Source organism: Phyllobates terribilis, unplaced genomic scaffold (assembly GCF_046119375.1).
Source record: "Phyllobates terribilis strain yellow unplaced genomic scaffold, ASM4611937v1 Scaffold_12__6_contigs__length_324123572, whole genome shotgun sequence".
NCBI lineage: Eukaryota > Metazoa > Chordata > Amphibia > Anura > Dendrobatidae > Phyllobates > Phyllobates terribilis.
Window position 1 is genome coordinate 247,592,143 of NW_027362772.1, and position 26,869 is coordinate 247,619,011.

Here is a 26,869-nt window from a genome sequence, read left to right on the forward strand (position 1 = left end):
TCATAAACATATTAAAATAGGGGGGACCCCACGTCATTTTTTGGGGGGGTCCCCCATTCTAATAGCTAATAAAGGCTAGGTATTCAGCTGGGGGCTGATATTAGTAGCCTGGGAAGCTCCGTGGGTATTACCCCCTTCCCAGACTTCAAACATCTGCCCCAGCCGTCTGCTTAACCTCCCCTAGAGACTATAATGATGGTGGATCCCACGCCAATTTTCTTTTTAAAAAATCCTTTATTTTAACACTAAATGACAATTGAGGGGTTAATAAAGATGCAGTCCCTAAATTATTATTAATTTTGTAATTAATTTTTCCCAAAAATGTTGACGTGGGCTTCGCCATATTTTTGTGTCCAGCCAGGTACAGCAGGCAGGAACGGGCTGCCCCCAACCACCAGCTGCCTATTTGTACCTGGCCGGACACAACAATATAGGGAAGCCCTTTTTTTTTTAATTATTTCATGAAATAATTAAAAAAAAAAGACGTGGGGCTTCGCCCTATTTTTGTGTCCAGCCAGGTACAACTAGGCAGCTGGGGGCTGGAATCTGCAGCGCAGGGAGACCCAAGCTTTCTGGGCCCCCCCCGCTGCAAATTGCAGTCCGCAGCCACCCCGGAAAATGGCGCGTTCATAGAAGCGCCATCTTCTGGCGCTGTACCCAACTCATCCAGGGCCCTGGTGCGGTGGCTCACTGGGTAATAAAGGGGTTAGGGCCAGCTTGGCATTATCAGCTGGCCCTAAGCCCGAAATTCATGGGGTCACGCCAATATTAGACATGACCGCCATGAATTTCTAGTAAAGTAATTAAAAAAAACACAACACCCAGAATAAAGTCCTTTAATTGAAATAAAGACACAATTTTTTAATGTTCTAAATTAAACCATACTTACCATCACGCCCATTCCAGCTGAAGCCAACGATCTCCTGCAATAAAAGTAAAATAATAAAGCAACCTCATCCTTACCTCTCCATGGTTCCCAGGACCGGTCCAGCTCTGCTACATTCACATGACAGGCTGCACCGCAGCAGAACGCTGCCGTTCAGCTTGCCATGCGGCAGACACTGAGAAGCGCAGGCATGCTTGTGCTCCTCAGTGTCTGACTGTGACGGCATCCAGATGAGCCGAGATCATGTCCAATGAACTCGGCTCACCTCATGCACGTCACTGACAGCGTGGGAAAATTCTCCTGCTCCCCGCATGCGCAGTAGAAGTTTCCCACGCTGTCAGTGACGGACGTCCAGGAGGTGAGCTGAGTTCATTGTCGGCTCATCTGGATGCCGTCACAGCCAGACACTGCAGAGCGCAAGCATGCCTGCGCTTCTCAGTGTCTGCGGGATGAGAGGCTGGATGGCAGCGTTCTGCTGCGGTCCAGCCTGTCATCTCGATGTAGCAGAGCTGGACCGGTCCTGGGAGCCATGGAAAGGTAAGGATGAGGTTGGTTTATTATTTTTCTTTTATTGCAGGAGATCGTTGGCTTCAGCTGGAATGGGCGTGACGGTAAGTATGGTTTAATTTAGAACAATAAAGAATTGTGTCTTTATTTCAATTAAAGGACTTTATTCTGGGTGTTTGTGTTTTTTTTAACTTTGACTATGGGGTTAGTAATGGGGGTGTCTTATAGACGCCTCTCCATTACTAACCTGGGCTTGATGTCAGCTGGCATTATAAGCTGACATCAACCCCAACCCTATTACCCCCTGCCACCGCACCAGGGCAGTGTGGAAGAGCGAGGCTAAGTGCCAGAATTGGCGCATCCTATGGATGCGCCATTTCTGGGGCGGCTGACGGCTGGTGTTTCTAGCCTGGGAGGGGGCCAATATTCATGGCTCCCTTCCTGGGCTATTAATATCAGCCCCCAGCTGTCTGCCTAGCCTTTGCTAGCTATTAAATTAGGGGGGACCCCACGTCATTTTTTTGGGGGGGTCCCCCATTTTAATAGCTAGTAAAGACTAGGTATTCAGCTGGGGGCTGATATTAGTAGCCTGGGAAGCTCCGTGGGTATTACCCCCTTCCCAGGCTTCAAACATCTGCCCCAGCCGTCTGCTTAACCTCCGCTAGAGCCTAAAATTAAGGGGAACCCCACGCCAATTTTTTTAATAATAAATCCTTTATTTTAATACTAAAATGACAAGTACAGTAACCAACACTATCACTGTACTTCATATATATGTGACTGACATGTTTCTATCTATCTAATCTATGTGTGAAGCTCTATTCTGTCTGTTATAAATTGTCGGGTACCGCTGCTGAATTGCCGGCCGGCTTTTTTAAAGAGACAGTGCATGAAAACACTATTATTTGTTTTAATAAATCCTTTACACTAAATGACAAGTACAGTAAGCAATACTGTCACTGTACTTCATATATATGTGACTGACATGTTTCTATCTATCTAATCTATGTGTGAAGCTCTATTCTTTCTATTCTAAATTGTCGGGTGCCGGCTTATGCCGCTGCTGAATTGCCGGCTTTTCATATATTGTCACAGAAGCAATGCGAACTTCCCTGCTCCGGACACAGCGCAGCGCTTCTGTGACAAGTGAAAGCTGTCGGCACAGAAGCCCTGCGCTGTGTCCGGAGCTGGGAATACGCAGCGATGTGTCCGTTTCAGCACAGAAGCGCTGACTGTCTGGACCTACCGCCGCCGTATTTTAACTCCCTCCACCTTATATTAACTCCGACATGGCAGGGATACGGCCACGGCAGCTTATTAACACCCCCAGAGTATCCCCGCATGTCAATTTCTGAAAGTTTAAAAGCATTACCGGCGTATAAGACGACCCCAGACTAGACAGAAGATTTTTCAGTCTTCAAAAGTCGTCTTATACGCCGGAATATACGGTATATTTTTTTTAAAACAAATAATTTTTATTGAAAAACTCCAAATACAGATTTTCCATCTGTCAAATAACATGAATGACTTAATAGTTATTATTATTATTTATTATTATAGCGCCATTTATTCCATGGCGCTTTACATGTGAAAAGGGATATACATAGCACAAACAATTACAATAAATTTTGAACAATGCAAGTCGGCGACTGGTACAGGAGGAGAGGCGAAGACCCTGCCTGTGAGGGCTCACAGTCTACAGGGGATGGGTGAGGATACAGTAGGTGAGGGTAGAGCTGGTCGTGCAGCGGTATGGTGGAGCGGTGGTTACTGCAGGTTGTAGGCTTGTCGGAAGAGGTGGGTCTTCAGGTTCCTTTTGAAGATTTCCACGGTGGGCGAGAGTCTGATGTGTTGGGGTAGAGAGTTCCAGAGTAGGGGGGATGCACGGGAGAAATCTTGTATGCGATTGTGGGAAGAGGAGATACGAGGAGAGTAGAGCAGGAGATCTTGTGAGAATCGGAGGTTGTGTGCAGGTACTGGGAGACTAGGTCACAGATATATGGAGGAGACGTGATGTGGATGGCTTTGTATGCCATGGTTAGGGTTTTGAACTGGAGTCTCTGAGCAATGGGGAGCCAGTGAAGGGATTGACAGAGAGGAGAGGCCGGGGAATAGCGGGAGACAGGTGGATTAGTCGGGCAGCAGTTTATGATAGATTGGAGGGGTGCTAGAGTGTTAGAAGGGAGGCCACAGAGCAGGAGGTTGCAGTAGTCGAGGCGGGAGATGATGAGGGCGTGCACTAGTGTTTTGCAGATTCGTAGTTGAGGAATGTGCGGATCCGGGAGATTTTTTGAGTTGGAGTCGGCAGGAGGTGGAGAGGACTTGGATTCGACGTTTGAAAGACAGATCAGAGTCCAGGGTTACCCTGAGGCAGCGAGATTGTGGGACTGGGGAGAGTGAGCAGCCATTGACTTTGATAGATAGGTCAGATGGGGGGGTTGAGTGAGATGATGAATTCGGTTTTATCCTTGTTAAGCTTTAGGAATCTAGCAGAGAAGAAGGATGAAATAGCAGACAGACATTGTGGGATTTTGGTTAGTAAGGAGGAGATATCAGGTCCAGAGAGGTAGATCTGTGTGTCATCAGCATAGAGGTGATACTGAAAGCCGTGAGACTCTGAGCTTTCCTAGGCCGAAGGTGTAGATGGAGAAGAGTAGGGGTCCTAGGACTGAACCTTGGGGGACACTGACAGATAGGGGGTGAGATGAGGAGGTGGTGTGTGAGTGGGAGACACTGAATGTCCTGTCTGTTAGGTATGAGGAGATCCAAGCTAGGGCCAAGTCTGTGATGCCGAGAGATGAGAGAGTCTGTGGTAAGAGGAAATGGTCCACTGTGCCAAGGCAGATGACAGGTCCAGGAGGAGGAGGACAGAGTAGTGACGCTTGGATTTGGCGGTTAGTAGATCGCTGGTGACTTTAGTCAGGGCCGTTTCAGTGGAGTGATGCGGTTGGAAGGCAGATAGTAAGCTGTCAAAGAGGGAGCAGGAGGAGAGGTGGAGGACAGTTCAGGATGGACATATTCCAGTAGTTTGGAGGCATAGGGGAGAAGTGATATGGGGCGATAGCTAGACACACAGGATGGGTCAAGGGAGGGCTTTTTGAGGATGGGTGTGATCAAGGCATGTCTGAATTAATAATTCCATAGTCTAAAACATAGACAAAGTATTACTTATGCACACATTTAGTGGATAAAAAACTTAATGGGAGGTCTTCTTTAAGTTTTCTGTTTCCCTACAGCGCCACCACATGAGAAATAAAGCATTACACAATGCCCCTTTATTTCACTGTAATGTAGGAGATGATTGGTCCTCCAGAGACTGGGACGCTCTCTGTAACCACTCTCCATTCTGGATCCTGAACAGAAGACCCTTCTACTAACTCAGGATTAGGCCATGTTCACACGTTCAGTATTTTTACATCAGTATTTGGAAGCCAAAACCAGGAGAGGAACAATCGGAGGAAAAGTATAATAGAAACACGTCACTACTTCTGTATGTATCACCCACTCCTGGTTTTGGCTTACAAATACTGAGGTAAAATACTGACCAAATACTGAACGTGTGAACGTGGCCTTATACTAATGATAGTGTGTATGAAAATGAGTTTTCTAAGCTGAGCAATGCCTTTAAAGCAAACCTCCACTTTTATGAGAAGATGATTATAGTGCAGTTTTTTTTGTAATTTTCATTTATTAGGAGCTGGAGGTTTTGAAAATAAAATTGAAGGAAGTGAACAAGAACAAGAAGAGCAAAGAACAAGAAAATCACAATTTACAAGTGAAAAATGAACAACTGGGGAGAGAGAAACATCTTCTAGACAATAAGGTGAGTGCGACTGTCCTGCACCTAATCTGCTGGGAAATCATCAGTTTCAACACCACTCCATCGCTTTTTTTTATATTTTACTGCTGGAGTGATGTTTGTAATGTAAGGTCCCATCCCTAGTCTTATACTTACCTGCCGCCATCTTCCCCTTCTATCGTCGCCGCTCTGGTCGGTTTCCTGCAGGCTGTGACCTGCCGGATCGCTCCAGTGTTTGCTGGATGAGCCGGAGGTTACAACTCGACTCTTCGTTCTAGCTCCCATAGACTTGCATTGAAAGCTTGTGACGTAACTTCTCACTTTCAGCCAATCAGAAGTTGCGGTGACAAGTTGGCGCCGATAAAAAGTGACGCCGTCGGAGAGCAAGTGTAAACGGGGCAGGAACCTTACATTAGAAGCACCACTCCAGCGCTGAAAAAGCCCAAAACACAGGGGTGATGCTTTAATAAAAGGGCTTGCCCTCTAAATACGTTTATTGCTGGTGGCCTGGTCTGGTCCGATGCATTCAGGACTACCACTGCGTTCATATCTATGGGTCTGGTGGGGGTCCTAAAATCCATTATGTGAATGGAGCTGTAGTTTACATGTGTGACCACCAATTTATTAAATTCTATGGAATTCATGGGGGTCCCAAAGTCCGTCTTGTGAGCAGAGCGATTTTGTGCATATGTGTCTACAGTACCATTCACACAGGAGTTTAGACCCTCCGGTCTCAGGCCTGGTGAGGGTCCCAAAGTTATACATTTATTGCTTATAGAAGAATCTGCTTAGCAGACATAAACTTTTTTTTAAAGTGCATCTGCAACAGGCATTTCTGCACCAAAAATGTATATTTTGGCAGAAAAAAACCTGCATATAAAAAGCACTTTTTTATGTGCTTTTTTCCCCATTTTTTAGATTGGCTGAAAAACACTGAAAGAATTGACATGCTACAGATATGAAACCGCTTCAAATCACGTGGTAAAAAAAAACAAACGGAAAAAATGCAATGTGTGAACGAGCCATACATTTTTTTTTCATTTCACCATAAAAATTTAAGCGATATAGATTGGACTGGTTCAAAATGTTGTTTTCTTTCGTCTGATTACCTTGATCAAAATGGGGGACCAGTGCACTCAGTGTGTAGAGGAGAGGTGGCTACACATGGATGGTCACTCTCCCATGTCTCTGTGGGAGATCTGGAAACACTCATGTGAATGCACTTGGCTCTTTCCACATCTCCCAAAGTGAATAAAGAGCGACATACTACACCTAGACACCTCTCCTCTGCAAATGCAGGACGCAGGAGTTGGAGTCAATCATTTAAGGCGTATCCATACTGGGGCACAAGAGGACAACGTGTGGACTCATCTTTTAAATGTTCTGTTCAGTATTTAAATTGCCTCTTCAGAGAGGAAGAGGACTTGAGCTCTAGCGCCACCTATTAGAAGCAGCAATCCTGAAAGTCAATATCGACTCTCTAACGAGCCTTGTCATATGACAGGATAAAAGCCAAACCAGAATCCCAGTTTGCAGACACAGTGTTTTGGGGAATTGCACCTTGTCAGAACAAAGTATGAGATCTGATTTGGCTAGGTGAGAGGCTCTGGACTGAGATCTAAGGGGTAACGTTTCTCCATGTGGAGAGTGACAAGCCAAGCCTGGCATGTCAGAATGGGGAGACTTATACACCATGCATACTCCTCTGGGAAATTAAATATGCAAATTGCCTCTTCAGAGAGGAAGAGGACTTGAACTCTAGCTCCACCTATTGGAAGTAGCAATCCTAGTCAATATCGACCCTTTAACGAGCCTTGTCATATGACTTAAGATAAAAGCCAAACCAAAATCCCAATTTGCAGACACAGTGTTTCGTGATACTGCCCCTCGTCAGTGCAAAGTATGAGATCTGATTTGGCTAGGTGAGAGGCTCAGGACAGAGATCTAAGGGGTAACATTTCTCCATGTAGAGAATGACAAGCCAGGCCTGACATGTCAGAATGAGGAGACTTATACACAATGCATACTCCTCTGGGAAATTAAATATGCAAACTTCCTCTTCAGAGAGGAAGAGGACTTGAACTCTAGTGTCACCTATTGGAAGTAGCAATCCTAAAAGTCAATATCGACCCTTTAACGAGCCTTGTCATATGACTTAGGATAAAAGCAAAACCGGAATCTCAATTTGTAGACACAGTGTTTCGAGATGTTGCCCCTCATCAGTGCAAAGTATGAGATCTGATTTGGCTAGGTGAGAAGCTCTTAACTGGGATCTATATATATATAAATTGTTGTCACCACCCAGCTTTCTCAGGGTTTCTGCCCAGTTGTTGATGGTCTGTATAAACATGGCACTGACTGTATGTTGTGTGTAATTTGTATGTCTCTTAGGTAGCTGAGCTTCAAGGTCAGTGTAAAAAGTTGCAGATGCAGATAAATGACCAGAAATCCTTGGGTGACGTGAAGCAGACGTATCAGGAATTACAGGACAAGATCAAGACTCTGGAAATGGAGAGAGAAGCTGTGAGGTGATTTTATATATATATATATATATATATACACATCTAGGGATTTCTCTACTCTCTGCTCCTGGTCATTGTAGTCGGACACTTTGAGCAGCTGGATGTCACTAGGGTAAAACTTCACAGCAGCGGCATTACTTATATATGGTTGGGGGTCTTTTAGCCATCAAGAAAAAAATGTATTATTTTGGTGGCTTTTGGCCTTTAGGATATGGAGGGGCAGTCACCAGAATACCATATAGGTGATGGTAAAAACACCACGTGTCCTCCACAAAATTCCAAAAACTAGATTTTTGAAGGCTAAAGTTGAGTTCAGACAATTATTTAATGCCGAGATCAGAACGCTGAGAACGCCTCGTGTTGTGTAACTACAACTCCCATCGTGCTCTGACAGTCTATAAGTGGCTACACCTCTTGGGAGTTGTAGTTTTCCAACAGCTGGAGTGCTGTAATGTATATGGGAATGTACAAGCTCTCCCCTGATATTAGGAGAACTAAGGATCGGGGTTGGATCTTAATCTGCCCTGTCCTATTCTTGCTACTGATAGAGGAGACTAGGTTGGAACATACATCCCTCTCCCCAAATAGAAATATACACTGACCCTGGCGGACATGTCTTTGGTGGAATTAAGAGAAATGGTTTTGGCCGGCTTTATACTCTCAGCTGGAGAATTTGTGATTTTTATGACCCTGGAAGTTCCAAAGAATTGGATGAATGAATTTGGTGACTGTTCTCTTCTTACTAATTCAATGTCTTCTTCATTTTTTACAGTTCCGCACTCTCTGAGCACAAGAAGAAGTGCGAAATTCTCCAAAGACAGTTCCACGAGGAGATGGAGGAAGTGAGGAGCCTGCGAGATGAGAACCTGCAGCTTAGACAGGAGGTGACCACCGCCCGACAAGATCTGCAGTCCAGAAGAGAGGACAATTCACGACTTAAGCAGCAAATTTCCAGATTGGAGGATCAAGTGTCCAAACCACCAAATGTGGCAAATGGAACGGAGGTAAAGGAGTCCCAAATCTTTAGATTTGATTTAGCTGGTACACTTGTATTAGTGACAAGATGGACACTTCAGCTGCCGTCATTGCTGAACCAGAGGGTACAATTGTGGTCAGTCCATGGCATGCTACAATGTAAACTGGAGGTATATGCCCAAATATGTTCCAACAACTGCCAGGGGATAGTACGTAAGTCCAGCAGGTGACAACATTCAGCCTTTTGTGGGACCCAAGATTGTCACGGACATTAAGGAGCAAGGTTTGTGATTAGAGCTGAGCAAAAAGATTTGCAGGATCCTGGCCCAGCAGCCAGGTCATTAGTCCATGGCCAGCAGACCAGAACCCTGCAAACCTCTTCATACCTCCCGGCATCACCTGCTCTTCTTATGATTAGTAGGTCTGGTGTGACTTCATTGTGACATCACGCTAAGCCTACTAATCCGAAGGTTGTTGGTCAGCAAGTAGGAGGAGGCTCTCAGGGCTCTCGTCTGGAAGACACGGACTACCAACTTGGCCATCGGACCAAGGTATTGTGACTCTTTTTGCTCAACTCTACTTGTCATCCATGTGATCAAATTCAGGTCCCAACTACCAGGAAGAACAATATGGTTGTAACGGGTCTGGGAGGCGGAACCTCTAGGCTACTATACAAGGGAGCGGTCCTTGTAAGGGAGCGGGTGGCGACCAGGCAGGCAGTCACAGCAGGTGACCGGGACAGTCTCTGGGTGTACGGGCAGGAGGTCACGGCAAGTGATCAGGGCAGTCTCTGGAAGAACGGGCTGGAGGTCACGGCAAGTGACCGGGGCAGTCTCTAGGTAAAGGGTAGGTACGACCTGTGATGGCTGAACCTCCAGGTAGGCTAGCAAGGCAGATGGAGGATGTGTGCTCCCAGGTGAGCAAGCGAGAGTCTCTGGAATAGCAGGTGGTCACAGCACGTGACGGCGGAGCCTCCAGGTAGGCAAGCAGGCAGGTAGCGGAGAAGCGCTCCCAGGTGAGCGGGCAAGAGTCTCTGGAATAGCTGGTGGTCCCAGCACGTGACAGCGGAACCCCCGGGCAGGCAAGCAGGCAGGTAGCGGAGAAGCGCTCCCAGGTGAGCGGGCAAGAGTCTGGAATAGCTGGTGGTCACAGCACGTGACAGCGGAGCCTCCGGGCCGGCAAGCAGGCAGGTAGCGGAGAAGCGCTCCCAGGTGAGCGGGCAAGAGTCTGAGATAGCTGGTGGTCACAGCACGTGACAGCGGAGCCTCCGGGCAGGCAAGCAGGCAGGTAGCGGAGAAGCGCTCCCAGGTGAGCGGGCAAGCTGGTCCATAGACAGACTGACCGGAGTTGTAAGGCAGACCGTCGGACCTCAGGCAAGCAGGCAGGTAGCTGATGTGCGCTCCCAGGTGAGCGGGCAAGTTGGTCCTTAGACAGACTGACCGGAGTTGTAAGGCAGACCGTCGGACCTCAGGCAGGCAGGCAGGTAACAGGAAAGCAGGCAGGATTAGGACAGCAAGCTGGCAGGAATCTGGCAGGTAACTGGCAGGTAACTGGCAACAGGACCTGAGGGCTGAAGCAGAGTAGAACGGTGCAACAACATTGCTCGGGCACCTCCATTTTGGAGGAGGTGCCTTATATATGGTAAAGTCCTCCGGCCATTGGCCGGGGACTCCTTAGGACGGCGCGCGCGGCCCCTTTAAGAGGGAGGGAGGGCGCGCGCGCGCGCCCTAAGCACAGTGGCCGGGAAGGAGCGCGCGCTGCCAGCAGAGCGGGAGAGGGACGCCGGGCACGGAGCAGAGCGGTGAGGGGAACAGCGTCCCTGCCTAGCAGAGGGCAGGGACGCCGGCACTACAGTACCCCCCCCTTTAGGCCCCCCCTTTTTTAGGCCAGATAGAAATTTAGCTAGGATGAGAGGGGCATGGATGTTCTCCCGGGGCTCCCACGTTCTCTCCTCAGGACCAAACCCCTTCCAATCTACCAGAAAAAAGGTCTTTCCTCTTACCCTTTTGGTGGCAAGAATGTTCTCTACCTCAAACTCGTCCTCAGCAGAGACCGGAGCAGGAGGCGTACCTGTAGACTTGGAAAAAGAGTTAAGCACCACGGGTTTGAGGAGAGATACATGGAAGGAGTTAGGGATCCGTAAGTTGGCCGGGAGTTTCAATTTATAGGCCACCGGGTTGATCTGACTGATGACCTCCAGAGGACCGATGAACCGAGGCCCTAACTTGTAAGAAGGTATCTTGAGTCGAACATATTTAGATGAGAGCCAGACTTTATCTCCTGGACGAAATTGTGGAGGATCCAGGCGTTTTTTGTCAGCGTGTCTTTTCATACGCTCGGATGACAGAAGGAGTGCGGACCGGGTACTCTCCCATATGGAGGAAAATTTGCTAACGAGAGATTCCGCAGCCGGGTTGTCCACAGAGGTGGAGACAGGAAAAGGAATCCGAGGATGCTGACCAAAGACTACAAAAAACGGGGATTTGGAGGAGGATTCGCTCTCGTGATTATTATAAGAGAACTCGGCCCATGGTAGGAGATCCACCCAGTCAGAATGGTGGGCATTAACGAAGTGCCGGAGGTAACTGGTCAGGTTCTGATTGATCCGCTCCACTTGACCATTGGACTGTGGGTGGTAAGCGGAAGAGAAGTCCAGGGTGACGTCTAGTAGTTTACAAGTGGCTCTCCAGAAACGTGAGGTGAACTGTACCCCACGATCCGACACGATGTGGAGGGGCAGGCCATGAAGACGGAAGATGTGGCGGATAAAGTCTTTAGCCAGCTCGGGTGCAGACGGAAGGCCTGGCAGGGGAATAAAGTGAGCCATCTTGGAAAAGCGGTCAGCGACCACCCAAATGACCGTACAACCGGCAGAGACGGGGAGATCAGTTATAAAGTCCATTGCTATATGCTGCCAGGGGGCAGCAGGCACAGGAAGCGGAAGGAGGCGTCCGGCTGGCAGATGTCTCGGGACTTTGTTGCGGGCGCAGGACACACAGGCAGAAACAAAGTCTATTATGTCCTTGTGCAGGGTAGGCCACCAATAGTGCCGGGCAATAAGCTGGAGGGTCTTTTTCTGACCGGCGTGGCCAGCTAGTTTAGACGAATGGCCCCAGTGTAGGATCTTCTCCCGATCAGGTACTGAAACAAACGTCTTACCGGGAGGGAGACGATTTAGACTCACGGGAGCCACCTGCATTACTCTGGCGGGATCGACGATATGTTTAGGTTCTTCCTCGAGATCGGACACCAGAAAGGATCGGGACAAGGCGTCTGCTTTGACGTTTTTGTCAGCCGGGCGAAAATGAAGAACAAAATCAAAGCGAGCAAAAAACAAGGACCACCGGGCTTGGCGCGGGTTAAGTCTCTGGGCATGCTGGAGGTAAGCCAAGTTCTTGTGGTCAGTGTAAATTATTACCGGATGAAGAGCCCCCTCGAGTAGGTAACGCCACTCCTCCAACGCCAGCTTGATGGCCAATAACTCTCGGTCTCCTATGGAATAGTTGCGCTCAGAAGAGGAGAAGAGTTTGGAGAAGAAGCCACAAGTTACCATTCTCCCGGAAGATGATTTTTGAGTAAGTACCGCTCCGGCTCCAGAGGAGGAGGCGTCAACTTCCAGGAAGAACTGCTTGTTGCCGTCCGGGCGATGCAGCACCGGGGCGGAAGAGAAGGCCTGTTTTAGGGAAAGAAAGGCCTCCTCTGCTTCGGGCGGCCACTCTTTGGGATTAGTACCCTTACGGGTGAGCGCGGAAATTGGGGCAGTCCGGGAAGAGAAGTGCGGGATGAAGAGGCGGTAATAGTTGGCGAAGCCCAGGAACCGTTGAATAGCCTTCAACCCCTCTGGTCGGGGCCATTTCTCGATGGCAGACAGTTTCTCAGGATCCATTTGTAGGCCGGTCTGAGAGATAATGTAGCCCAGAAACGGAAGCGAGGTCTGCTCAAAGAGGCACTTCTCATATTTAGCGTAGAGATGGTTCTGCCTGAGCCTGAGCAGGACCTGACGAACATCCCTCCGGTGAGTCTGGAGATCCGGAGAGAAGACCAAGATGTCGTCCAGGTACACCACTACGCAGGAGTAGAGAAGGTCCCGGAAGATGTCATTGACCAACTCTTGAAAGACGGCAGGAGCGTTACAGAGGCCAAAGGGCATTACCAGATATTCATAGTGGCCGTCCCGAGTGTTGAATGCCGTCTTCCATTCATCCCCCTGACGGATACGAATGAGGTTGTACGCCCCACGGAGGTCCAGTTTGATGAAGATTCTAGCCCCCCTCAGACGATCAAATAACTCCGGAATGAGCGAAAGGGGGTACTTATTCTTCACCGTGATCTGGTTAAGGCCTCTATAGTCTATACAGGGACGGAGAGAGCCGTCCTTCTTTTTGACGAAAAAGAAGCCTGCTCCCGCCGGGGAGGTAGATTTCCGGATGAATCCCCTGGCCAGATTCTCCTCAATATATTCGGACATCGACCGGGTCTCAGCAGCGGATAATGGATAAATACGCCCACGGGGAGGAGAAGTACCAGGTAACAGGTCGATAGGGCAGTCGTATGGTCTATGAGGGGGTAGTGTCTCTGCCTCCTTTTTATTAAAGACATCAGCATAAGACCAATAAGGAATCGGAAGTCCAGGTAGATTAGCTGGGGTAGGAGAAGGACGGACGGGATGAACGGGAACCAGACAGGTCTTATGGCAGCCCTGTCCCCAGCGAAGGACTTCTCCGGTCTGCCAGTCAAGAACGGGTGCATGTTTCTGGAGCCAAGGTAGGCCTAGCAAGAGGGCGTGAGAGAGTCCAGGCAGAACATGGAAGGAGATACTTTCAGAATGCAGCATTCCCACCTGCAGAGTAATGGATTCGGTGATGAGTTGGATGGGGCGTGGTAAGAGCCCCCCATCCACGGCAGCAACAGACAAGGGTACAGCCAGAGGTTTGGTGGGGATGCGGTATTTCTCTACCAGGGACTGTGAAATAAGATTCCCGGCTGCTCCAGAGTCCAGTTGGGCTAGTTCGAAATAACGGTTCTCCCCGTAGACGATTGAAACTGACAACAGCAGGGATGGAGAGGATTTATTCTTGTCTAGGTGGACCTCTCTGAGCGAACCTAGACACAGGCGTTTCCCGACCTCTCCGGGCAGGCACGGATCCGGTGCTCCTTACTGCCACAGTAGAAGCAGGTCCCCTCGGCACGGCGTAAGTCCTGACGGGTCTTGACCATCTTGGTCTGGTCGACCTGCATAGGCTCAGGAGGGTGTACCTGGTTAGAGACAGAAGGAGTGACGGGTTTCTGAAAAGTAGGAGCTAGACGTGGTAACCTCCTCTCACGGGTGACCTCTCTGGCACGCTCCTGGAACCGTAGGTCAATCCGGGTGGCAAGAGTTATTAAGTCATCGAGAGTGGTAGGAATGTCCCGACCGGCAAGTTCATCTTTAATACGGCCGGACAGACCTTCCCAGAAGACGGAAATCAGAGCGTCGTTATCCCAGGCCAGCTCCGAGGCAAGGGTACGGAACCGTATGGCATATTGGCCCACGGTGAGACTTTCCTGACGGAGGCGTAGCAACGATGATGCGGATGAGGTCTTCCGTCCGGGTTCGTCGAAGACTTTCCGGAAAGCCGTGAGAAAAGCAGGCAAGTTGGACACCAGGGGGTCTCCTCTCTCCCATAGAGGATTTAGCCAGGCCAGGGCCTCCCCGGTGAGATGGGACATGATGAATGCAATTTTGGCTCGGTCGGAGTTAAACTGGTGGGACAATAGTTCAAAGTGCAGGGTGCACTGATTTATGAAGCCCCGAGCCTGGGCTGAGTCGCCTCCGAAGCGAGGAGGTGCAGAAAGCCGAGGTCCGGGGTAGGATATCATGGTGTTAGTGGACAGCGGAGCTGCCGGATTGCGAGACATGGCACTGGCGGAGGTTGTTGGTGGAACAGTCAGAGTGTCCAGGCGAGTATTGACATTCCGCAGGTGACCCAGGATGGACTCCTGTTGGGACCTTTGACGGGACAGTTCATGACACAGGTCCGAGAGCGAGGGAGCTTGGGTGCCACCGGGTTCCATGGCCCGAGCAAACTGTAACGGGTCTGGGAGGCGGAACCTCTAGGCTACTATACAAGGGAGCGGTCCTTGTAAGGGAGCGGGTGGCGACCAGGCAGGCAGTCACAGCAGGTGACCGGGACAGTCTCTGGGTGTACGGGCAGGAGGTCACGGCAAGTGATCAGGGCAGTCTCTGGAAGAACGGGCTGGAGGTCACGGCAAGTGACCGGGGCAGTCTCTAGGTAAAGGGTAGGTACGACCTGTGATGGCTGAACCTCCAGGTAGGCTAGCAAGGCAGATGGAGGATGTGTGCTCCCAGGTGAGCAAGCGAGAGTCTCTGGAATAGCAGGTGGTCACAGCACGTGACGGCGGAGCCTCCAGGTAGGCAAGCAGGCAGGTAGCGGAGAAGCGCTCCCAGGTGAGCGGGCAAGAGTCTGGAATAGCTGGTGGTCACAGCACGTGACAGCGGAGCCTCCGGGCTGGCAAGCAGGCAGGTAGCGGAGAAGCGCTCCCAGGTGAGCGGGCAAGAGTCTGAAATAGCTGGTGGTCACAGCACGTGACAGCGGAGCCTCCAGGCAGGCAAGCAGGCAGGTAGCGGAGAAGCGCTCCCAGGTGAGCGGGCAAGCTGGTCCATAGACAGACTGACCGGAGTTGTAAGGCAGACCGTCGGACCTCAGGCAAGCAGGCAGGTAGCTGATGTGCGCTCCCAGGTGAGCGGGCAAGTTGGTCCTTAGACAGACTGACCGGAGTTGTAAGGCAGACCGTCGGACCTCAGGCAGGCAGGCAGGTAACAGGAAAGCAGGCAGGATTAGGACAGCAAGCTGGCAGGAATCTGGCAGGTAACTGGCAGGTAACTGGCAACGGGACCTGAGGGCTGAAGCAGAGTAGAACGGTGCAACAACATTGCTCGGGCACCTCCATTTTGGAGGAGGTGCCTTATATATGGTAAAGTCCTCCGGCCATTGGCCGGGGACTCCTTAGGACGGCGCGCGCGGCCCCTTTAAGAGGGAGGGAGGGCGCGCGCGCCCTAAGCACAGTGGCCGGGAAGGAGCGCGCGCTGCCAGCAGAGCGGGAGAGGGACGCCGGGCACGGAGCAGAGCGGTGAGGGGAACAGCGTCCCTGCCTAGCAGAGGGCAGGGACGCCGGCACTACAATGGTGAAGACAAGCAGAGCACTAGATGCCTCCAGATCATTCCTTTATTATGGTCACATTGGTTCTTTATGTTTTTCAGCCTCTAACAGGGGATTCTCTGATTCAGCAGCAATATGAGGAAATCCGGCAACTGCGGCAAGACTTCCACAGAGTACAAAATGTGTGCAGCTCGGCCGAGAAAGAGCTGAGATATGAAAGGGACAAGAACCTGGATATCAAGAAGCAACATATCCTTCTTCAGAAGGAGAACACAAAGGTAAAAATGTAACACCAAACAGTGCCAGCCATATTGAATGATGCCCCATCTGGTATCTTCTATTTGTGCTTGCCACATGGTGCACGGCTATACAAATTATAAGTGCAGAGTGATGAATGCACAGATAACCGTGATATACTGTAACAAAATAATACTACAGTGCAAAAATAATGTACAGTACATTGCCATACTGTACAAGTAGCAGTGCCGCACAAAGGAGATGGCACCAAACAGGGCTCAAGAAATAGCAACATACAGTAATGAAAGAATCGCTCCAAACAGAAAGTCATCTAATAACAGCGCTATACAATGTCCAAAGACACTGGTAGAAATTGTCTTTGGATATTGGGTTACCATCTCTGGTACCCCACATTTAGGCCACGTTCACAATATCAGTATTTGGTCAGTATTTTACATCAGTATTTGTAAGACAAAACCAGGAGAGGAACAATCAGAGGAAAAGTGTAATAGAAACACGTCACCACTTCTGTATTTATCACCCACTCCTGGTTACTGATGTAAAATACTGATCAAATACTGAACGTGTGAACGTGGTCTTACAGGGACTGTGGGATTACATGGATCATGTACACTTAAGGCTGATCCATACCCCTAAAAATTAAGGAGTGTATAACAGCTCATCCTTAGGATCATGTATCCTCTCATAATGGTAGGCAAGTGCCATTTGTAGGGCGCATGAAATTAAGTATTGTATTTTTGCGTCATCCAGTGTGCACAGACATATGGGTATATTGCACATGGGACCTTCCTGAACTGTATGAAGGACTGTCCTGTGCTCTTAGGGTGGCCGGTGTCTCCATATTGGATGTGTATTGTGAGAGCAGGATTTATTCTTTATCTATCCTGACTCCATTTTGATTTTTATATGTGTAACTCCTTTCTTTCTGAAATGGAGTTTGAGCCAGTATGTGTGTTTTTAGTTAAGGGGTCCCTTAGGAATGTCTTTGTCTAGAGACTTAGAGATAAGCCAGAAACACTAGAAGGTAGAGAGATTCCTAAAATCCAAAAGATGGATGTAGACAGAATTACCTTTAGCCAATGAGATGTATGTATGCTAAAGCCAACACATGTGCAGAGATAAGCAGAGCCAATTATATTGTTACCATGTACGACTATTAACAACCTATATAAGTGACCGATGATGTAATAAAGTCAGACCTTCCCTGATGCTCAAAAGTATCCGTCGTAGCTCTTCCGTGCACATATTTGGAACAGGCACAACGTCTCAGAACGTCCCACATTATGTGGCGACGACATGTGTGATGCCCTAAAAGATGAATTATTGGGGGCATTAGCATGTCCCAATTGATCCTCTAGGCAGCCAGCAGACATTGCTACCCTTCTCTGACTTCTGTTGCTAATGCCATCCCCTAACATTTCTTTTCCGCCCACCCTTAGCTTACTGCTGAGGTCGGCCAGGTTAAACAGAAGCTTTCCTCCATGACTGCAGCTTGCACCGGTCTTGAAGTTGATCTTGAGCAGCGACAACACGTCATGAAGGAGATGGAGCTGGAATTGCTTAAGAGGAACCAAACTGCTAAAGCGCTGAGCAGCTGGCAGGAAAAGCTGGAACACGAGAAGTACCGAGCTATGGAGGCTGAACGGATGGTAAGACGGATTATAGATCTGCAGAATCGATGGGTCTTCATGGCTGCAATCCTCTATACATAGTTGATTAGCTTATTCTTTTTGGTCCTTTACCTAATGATGATGATACAAGTAGCCGGAACGTCTTACCAATAAAGGGAACTTTTCACCCTCTATTCATTGGACGATCATTATCGCCCCTGTCCTGCATTTTCTGCATTTCTCTTTGGTTACTTTCCATTTCTGTTTCACATTTCATAGGTATTGGAAGTAGAGCAGCAACTTCGAGCCTCTCAGCACCAGGTATTACTACTAGAGGCCCAGAATGCTGAACGGCGCCACCTCGAGGAAGAACTGAAAAAAACAAGAGACAGTGAAGCCAAAGCAAAGGTGCAACTACAAGATGAACAGCTGAAAAGGTAACACACTATAAGGCGGTGTTCACACGCAGCGGTCATGCATGCTTAGCAGCAGCAGCTCCGTGCCGCTATGGTGTTTCTCGGGAAATTCAATTATCGGATTATTCATCACAAATTTAGTGTCCCTTATTAAGATATGAGGTCTCTGCAGACCCCAGAGCATAATTAACAAAATTTTTGTGAATGTGGATTTTTGCAAGAATCCAGTAGAATTCGATTCCACTCAAATTTCTTATCTAGTAATGGTGGACTTCATCATCTGTATATACATAATGTCGTGGAAGCTCATTTTAGGACAAGCGGGTCTGCGCTTCCGGACAATGACAGATCTTACTTTATTACAACTGCTGCTCTTTTCTGTTTAGGAAAATGTTGGACCAGAATTTGGAGGAATTGCAGGTAGAAATTAAAGCCCTTCATGACAAAGAAACTTCACTCGCCCAGAATAATCGTAGCCTCCAACTGAAGATCAATCAGCTGGAATCCTTACGACAACATATGGATGATGAGAAAATGTCCACTGCTGTCGAGGTCAGTCTTTGTATTACTGCAGCCTGCAATGGGCGGAAACATACACGAACAACATAGAAAATCATAACAAAAATATACTTTATTCGCAATTGGCCGATTTTCGCATGAGATGAGACACCTCTGGCACCACTTATCTTACCAAATACGAAAATTCCAACCTGTGTGGGGTCTTAAGGTGCTTTCACATTGCATTCAGGCACCCATTCCTTGTCTCTACTTGGACTTAAGTCCAAAACCCCGCGCAAAACGGGATTCAGATGTATGCACTGACGGGGCCATAGACCATAATGTTGTCGGCAGAGTGAACGTGTGCTCTGTCGTGCATCATTTTCGGGCTTATACGCCTACTGGAGGTGGACACTCGGACATAGTTACAAATGGATGGTTATAAATCAGTGAAGAATGGATGGTTACCTGATATAAAACAGTGGTATTCCATTTTTCAGACCGTTTTGATGGACTCTTGTAGGCTTGAGTGGTCAAATCTGATGAGCATCGGACATGCACTGGTAGCGGTATGGACACATGGATGTGTCAATGGTTCCTTTAAAGAGTTTGTCCTCTAGTTTTAGGACTTAGGCTCAGTGTTGTATAAAATAAGAAACTGAGCTTTCTACGTACCCGAGTCCAGCGCTGTGTCTCCACCATAGCCCTGGTGTTTGTTGATCGACGTGACTTTGACAGCGCTGCAGACTATCACTGAGCTCAGCCAATGTAGATGGCATTTCCTCTGAGCTTAGTGATTGGGTGCAGCGTCGTCAGTGTGACTTCATGGCTGCAGCTGATTAACCAGGATCAGGGTATGGGTTTTAAAAACGGACAGGACGCGGATGAGAGAAGACGGACGCATGAATGTAGAAAAAGTGACATTACTTTATGCCTCACAAACATCGATTTTGTGTCACACACTTCTGTCCTGTTTTTTTAGCGGACGCACTTGGAGAAAACTAATCAGAAGCTTTTGGAGGAATTGTCACAAGTACAAGAAGAAAAGGAGCAGCTACACAAGGAATATAATAAACTATCCAAACAGCTGGATGACTATATCAGGTAAGATGGCAGGTAATTTGGCGAGAGCCACGGACCCTTCTCTCCGGTGAAAAGTGCTTGCGTTCTGCAGCAATCCTCGCTCCTTGCAGCTCTGCTGTTTCTCCACTATGTCTCTCTGTGTCATAGATGTCTATAGAAGAAATACCAAACTCCTACAACTGTTAGGCCTCTTTCACACGTCAGTGTCTCCGGTAGGAGTGGTGACAGTTTCCACATGTACAGGAGACACTGACATACGCAGACCCACATCTCAGTGTGTTTTCACGGACCGTGTGTCCATGTGCTCTACACGGAGACAAGTCAGTTTTTTTGCGGATTCACGGTCCACAAAACGTACCACACGGATGTAATCCGTGTGACACGTACCGGTGCCTGGGAATCAGTGTACAGTTAGTGCTGTTCCCAAGCGCCGAGTGCTGAACGCTGCCCTCATCATGATTCCCTGCCGGCACTGTGATCAGCACCAGCAGGGATAATGATGAGGGTAGTAGTGTCTGCTCCCGTAGTGTCCCCACCTGTAAAAATAAGAATAAAATAATAAAATCCATGTACTCACCTGTCCGGAGATGTCCCCCGCTGTAATCCATGCGACCGCTGCTGCAGAGGAGCCGGGAAGAATGAGCGGCTCCGGAGCTGCGCTCAGTGAGTGACAGGGCACCGCCCCTGAGCGCAGTGGGGGACACCTAGGACAGGTGAGTACATGGATTTTATTATTTTATTCTTATTTTTACAGGTGGGGACACTGAGGGAGCAGACACTACTACCCTCATCAATGTCCCTGTTGGTGCTGATGGAAGCGCAAGCAGGGAACCTTGATGAGGGCAGCGTTCAGCAGCCGGCGCTTGGGAACAGCGCTAACAGTTAGCGCTGATTCCCAGGCACCGTCCGTGTGATCCTGATGAGGCACATAGGCTTCACATGGTTCCCACACATGTGACACACAGGACACTGATATCTCCGGTACCGGTTTTTCCGGTACCGGAGATAGGCGGACGTGTGAAACTGGCCTTATGTTGTACGACTGTGGCGACATTATCACCGGAGCTTTAGACCCTCTGTATTAAATTGACATAAAAGCTATAACCTTTGTATTATTACCAGGAAATATAATGAACGGCAGCTTCGATATAAGGCCAAACTTGGCCAAGCAAAGGAGACTCACTTATGTGAAACAAACCAGAGGGACCTGAGCATTAAGCAGCTGGAGATGGAGCTGGTCTTCAGCCGGAGCCAGGCGGAGAAGGTAATAAGGCCTCCAACATACTGAACTTTTTCTTAATCACATTGTATTACACTGTACAGAAGATGTCTGCCGGATGAGACCTGGACAGTGCAAAGGACACTGGCTGGAGGGGTCAAATTTGTCGTGTTTCAGGTCAAGGGTACCTATAGTTCTACAAAACTTTTGACGTGATGTGGTAATAGTTTTTTGTTGGTGCTGAGACCCCCACTAATCGCTAACACAAAAGCCCAGTCACTTGGCTGAGAGTTGTGCCCCATAATAATCGAGCCGATCCTCAGAGAGCATAGAGGGTGCGGAGTCTATACACCGCTCACTCAGCTCTTAGAGGAGAACCAATTAAGGCGTTAGGAGCCTAGCGCTCATCTCAGCTCCTTCGTTTTAGCAATCACAGGGGAGTTTAAATCCGAACACGCACTGATCAAAACTTCTGACCTGTCACTATGATGTGAAAGGTTTTATACCAAGATCTTTGCACTTTAACATGTGCCTTCAGAGCAAATCAGATTGTCTGGGTTGCTGTGTTGGCAAATGTTAAAGTGCAAAGATCCTGATATAAAACTTTTTGCATCATAGTAACAGGTGACAGGTCACAGGTCAGAGGTTTTGATCAGAGAGTGTTTAAGTTTAAAGATAATAATAATCTTTTTATTCATATAGCGCCAACATATTCTGCAGCACTTTACAATTCAGACAATTTTACAGACATTATCGGCACTGTCCACATTGGGGCTCACAATCTTCATTCCTTATTAGTATGTCTTTGGAGTGTGGGAGGAAACCGACTCAAACATGGGGAGAACATACAAACTCCTTGCAGATGTTGTTCTTGGTGGGATTTGAACCCAGGACCCCAGCACTGCAAGACCTGCAGTGCTAATCACTGAGCCACCGTGCTGCCCAAAGATCCCTTCTGATTGCTAAAATGAAGGCGCTGAGATGAGCGCTGTCCCCGAATCAGTCTTAGGGTCACTACAACAGCCATATAGCACACATTTCTGGATGGTGACACCAATACTATGAGCTTTTTACACAGGAGGTCCAGCACCACTATATTTCTATATGGTTGTATGAACTTGTTAAAGCCTTCCCCTCTTACAGATACTGCAGCATTAGCAAACAAAAGAACAACAAGCCCATGCCAACTCTGCATCTAAATTCTAACCATTTTCTTCCAATAGGAACAGCAATGGATCAGTAGGATCACAGCCGACAATGAGAATCTACATGAGGAGAAGAGACATTTGCTTCAGAAGATCACAGAATATGAAGCGTCAGACAGAAATCACAAGTGGAAACTGCTGTCAGTACAGAACAGGTACAGATCAATGTCACATAAGGACGTTGTCCCCTAGTGACAAGGGACTGTGGGCACCTACTCGATCCTTTGAACTAGGGTCTCCCTAGTCTATCCTTGTCCCCCGGATTACTCCTGAAGGTGGAGATGCCGGGTTCTTTTACCTATCTCTCCTCCTAACTTAACCCTTTTCTGATCCCTCCCCCACCCAGGGAGGGGCTGAAGTACATCGGAAAACACTAAGCAGACAGACAGGGTAAACAGACAGGGATAAAAGAAAGCTACAATCATACAAATACACTCACAAAACAACAGAGTGGGAAACAGAGGAGGTATAGGAAGGAGAAACCAAATATGAGAGGATTAGGATAAAACGCAGACCGGCTCCACACAATGTCCTGAAAAACTCCCAACCGCCAACTCCAAACACTGAACTTTCTCCTTTACCACCAAATCAGAAAGTAGAACTATCACTGGCAACCGCCAAGTGCCAGTGGGGAGCATACATTCCAGAGGGGAGTGACCAACACAGAACAGCTGAGACAATTCAGGATGGAGAGCTCCAGAAGATCAACTGAACTGATTAACCCTTGCCATAACAGCAAGGAAACCTGCACTGTTTAATAGGATGGTGAAGCAGTTCTAATCAGTGCAGGGGTTCGTGTAACCAGATGGCACAATCTTCTGGTTCCTCTCTGTTGCTGTATCCCCGTGACAGACGGTCACGCCTGGATAGATCTGTCACCGGTTCTGACGGGTAACACGCGCCTATATTCTATTTGTTGCACTGATAAAAATGGATCACGGTAACGCCTTCCTTCTAACTCTCTCCAAAAGTACTCAGTACAACGAAAGTTACGCTAATGGCCGGTTGTTCTTAAGAAACGATTGGAAAGGTATTTTTTTGCTGTAAAGACTGTTCATACATAAAATATATTTGTCTGTATTACAGGGCAGATCTCCTAGATGAAGAGAACAGACAACTGCAGGAAAGTCTGCTCCAACTGTACAACCAAGTGGCATCACTGGAACGAGTATTAAAGAAACTGCAAACGTTCAACCTTGTGGTGAGTAAGACCGTATGACGCATAAGGACACTCAGCAGTGCAAGGAAACCCAATAGTCACCTCCTTCTTGGTTATTGGGGTCTGCACATATCACAGAGACAACTATAGGACGGCCCACTACTGTATACTTCTGCTTTCAAGACCCTTGGAGAAAAGTGAGATATTGGGGTTTATGACAGCAACATGTGGATGTTTGAACATTACAGACATCCATAGAGTAGATAGAGGGTGTGAGGGCAGTGATTTATACTGGGGGTCAAGTGGGGTATCACCATTTTCAAATAAGTTTTCGATTTCCAATGAAGCCTTTTAGGGTTTTATAATATATTACTTTTTCTTTTCTTCTGTCTTAGGATATTACAAAGGTAATGTCACCTGACTATCTGCTAAGACCTGATGCGATATTAAATCACAGGTAAGAATAAAACACTACTGTCATTTACAGTAGACCGGGCTGTGGGGAAAGCGCACACAATAAGGTGACCCTATTTAACCCCTTAACAACATCTGACGTACTAATACGCGTCAGTGCCCTGGGACTTAAGAGCCAGACCCGTATTAGTACGTCATGGCGATCGCGCGCGCACACAGGCTGTGCGGGCGCGATCGCCGCCGGGTGTCAGCTGATTGTCACAGCTGACACCGATACTATGTGCAGGGAGCGGTCCTGCACTGCTCCCAGCACATTAACCCCCGCGATGCTGCGATCGAAGTCGATCGCAGCATTGCGGGGGCAAGGGGAAGGTGATCGCAGATACTCACCTCCTCTTCCGGCTTCCAGCGCTGTCTGCAAAGGCTTCCCGGGTGTTGCCATGACGACCCGATGTCGTCATGACAACATCCGGGTTACCAGACAGCAGGAAGATTGTTTGGACATACGCAGTGCATCTCCAAACAATCTTCTCCCTGTCCGGCGCTGACAGCCTGCATGGCACAGGGATGGTGCTGCATTCCTGTGCCATGCAGGCGATCAGAGAAAAAAAAGTGAAAGTCCCAGAGTGGGACAAAGTAATAAACTATATAAGCTTCCAGAAAGTGAAAAAAAAATAAAATAAAAAATTGCAAAAATCTAAAAAATAAATTTAAAAAATAATCCACCAAAAATAAAAATATAATGTACCCATCAATAAATATTATTACAAAAAAAAACCCCAAAAAACAATAAAAGTACACATATTTGGTATCGCCGCGTCCGGAACAACCTGACCTATAAAACTGTCCCACTAGTTAACCCCTTCAGTGAACACGGTAAAAAAAAAAAAAAAAAACGAAGCAAAAAACAATGCTTTATCACCATACCGCCAAACAAAAAATGGAATAACACGCGATCAAAAAGACAAATATAAATAAAAATGGTACCGCTGAAAACGTCATCTCGTCCCGCAAAAAACAAGCCGCCATACAGCTCCCTCGTCCGAAAAATAAAAAAGTTATAGCTCTCAGAATAAAGCGATGCTAGAAAATATTTTTTTCTATAAAATTGCTTTTATTATGTAAAAGTGCAAAACATAGAAAAACGATATAAATGTGGTACCACTGTAAACGTACTGATCCGAAGAATAAAGCTACCTTATCAATTTTACCACACGCGGAACAGAATAAAAAAAAACAAAAAAAACAATTCCTGAATTGTTGGTTTTTGTTTATTCTGCCTCCCAAAAATCGGAATAGAAAGCGATCAAAAAATGTCACGTGCCTGAAAATGGCACCAATAACAACGTCAAGTCATCCCGCAAAAAACAAGTTGTCACATGACTGTCTGCCAAAATCTGGAAAAATTATAGCTCTCAAAATATGGCGATGCAAAAACTAGATTTTACAAAAAATGCGTCTTTTAGTGTGTGACAGCTGTCAGTCATAAAAACCCCATATGATTCTGGTATTGCTGTAATCACACCGACCCGAAGAATAAAGTCGTCTAATCATTTATACCGCACAAGGAACGGCGTCAAAAATAAACTCTTGGGTTAGGATTGGGCTAGGGTTAGGGCTGGGTTTGGGGCTAGGGTTGTGCTAGGGATAGGGTTGTGCTAGGGTTAGGGTTGTGCTATGGTTAGGGTTGTGCTAGGGTTAGGGCTGGGGTTGGGGTTAGGGTTGGGGTTAGGGTTGTGATGGGGTTGGGATTTTTTTCAAAAGTAAGAAAAAAAGATGACGATATGGCGACTAGTGTTGAGCGCAAGTGCTCGCTACTTGAGTTTGCATCGGGTGCTCTGGTATGCATTGAGTATCGTGGGTAACATAGTAACATAGTAACATAGTTTGTAAAGCCGAATAAAGACTTGCGTCCATCAAGTTCGACCTGTTAGTTCTGTAATTGCTAAAGTTGATCCAGAGGAGGGCAAAAACCCCAAATGATTTAGCCAATCTTCACCTGAGGAAAAATTCCCTCCCGACTCTGAAACCAGCAGTCAGAATAAATCCCTGTATCAACCTACTATTTTATTTTATTTTTAAGTATATGCTGAAATCTGCCTGGTATCTAGAAATGCATCCAGTCCCCGCTTGAACTGGTGTAGTGAATCTGACATTACCGTCTCCTCACTCAGTGAATTCCATATTCTCACTGCTCTTACCGTAAAGAACCCCTTCCTATGCTGGTGCTGAAACCTTTTCTCTTGCAGTCTTAGTGAATGGCCTCTTGTTACCGTAATATTCCTCCTTTTGAACAAATCCCGGGCAAGATCTCTATACTGTCCCCTAACATATTTGTACACATTTATTATGTCCCCCCTCAACCTTCTCTTTTCCAGGCTGAATAGTCCTAGTTTTGCCAACCTCTCTGGGTATTGCAGTCCCTCCATTCCCTTTATTAATTTTGTTGCCCTCCTTTGTACCTTTTCAAGCTCATTTATATCCTTTCTATATATTGGGGCCCATAACTGAGCACAGTATTCCAAGTGTGGTCTGACCAGTGCTTTGTACAGTGGAAGAACAATGTTCTCATCCTTTGCAGCTATACCTCTTCTGATACATCCCATTACCCTGTTTGCCCTTACAGCAGCGGCCTGACTTTGGGCACTCCAATTTAGTTTGCTATCAATCAAGATGCCCAAGTCCTTCTCCATCTCTGAATTCCCCAATGATTTCCCATTCAGTGAGTACTGGTGACTTCCATTTTTCCTTCCCATATGTATGAACTTACATTTCTCCTCGTTAAACCTCATTTGCCATTTAATGCTCCACCTACCCAGCTTATCCAAATCCCTCTGTAGGTCTGCACTGTCCTCTTTTGTATTAATTGTTTTACATAACTATGTGTCATCTGCAAATATTGATATTTTACTATTTATCCCGTTGACTATGTCGTTAATAAAGATATTAAATAACATTGGGCCTAGTACAGACCCCTGTGGTACCCCACTAGTGACGCTTACCCAATCTGAGAATATTCCATTTATAACCACCCTCTGCCTTCTATCCTTTAGCCAGTTAGCTACCCACTTGCAGACATTTTCCCCCAGCCCCATCATTCTCATTTTGTATACCAACCTATTATGTGGCACGCTATCGAACGCTTTTGAGAAGTCGA

At 47.5% G+C, this 26,869-nt stretch overlaps 1 protein-coding gene across 2 annotated transcripts in view; it reads left to right on the forward strand.

Annotated features, from left to right (window-relative positions):
* The window catches only part of CCDC30 (coiled-coil domain containing 30), a 110,921-nt gene that overhangs the window by 77,000 nt on the left and 7,052 nt on the right, over nt 1–26,869 (forward strand). For both annotated transcript variants that reach the window (XM_073656795.1, XM_073656796.1), the window contains 12 exons: nt 5,088–5,216; nt 7,584–7,720; nt 8,487–8,718; nt 15,952–16,128; nt 17,548–17,757; nt 17,998–18,155; nt 18,521–18,686; nt 19,615–19,736; nt 20,838–20,979; nt 22,158–22,294; nt 23,226–23,340; nt 23,694–23,755. In XM_073656795.1, the coding sequence (XP_073512896.1) occupies nt 5,088–5,216; nt 7,584–7,720; nt 8,487–8,718; nt 15,952–16,128; nt 17,548–17,757; nt 17,998–18,155; nt 18,521–18,686; nt 19,615–19,736; nt 20,838–20,979; nt 22,158–22,294; nt 23,226–23,340; nt 23,694–23,755 (1,787 nt within the window). The remainder of the gene's footprint in view (nt 1–5,087; nt 5,217–7,583; nt 7,721–8,486; nt 8,719–15,951; nt 16,129–17,547; nt 17,758–17,997; nt 18,156–18,520; nt 18,687–19,614; nt 19,737–20,837; nt 20,980–22,157; nt 22,295–23,225; nt 23,341–23,693; nt 23,756–26,869) is intronic.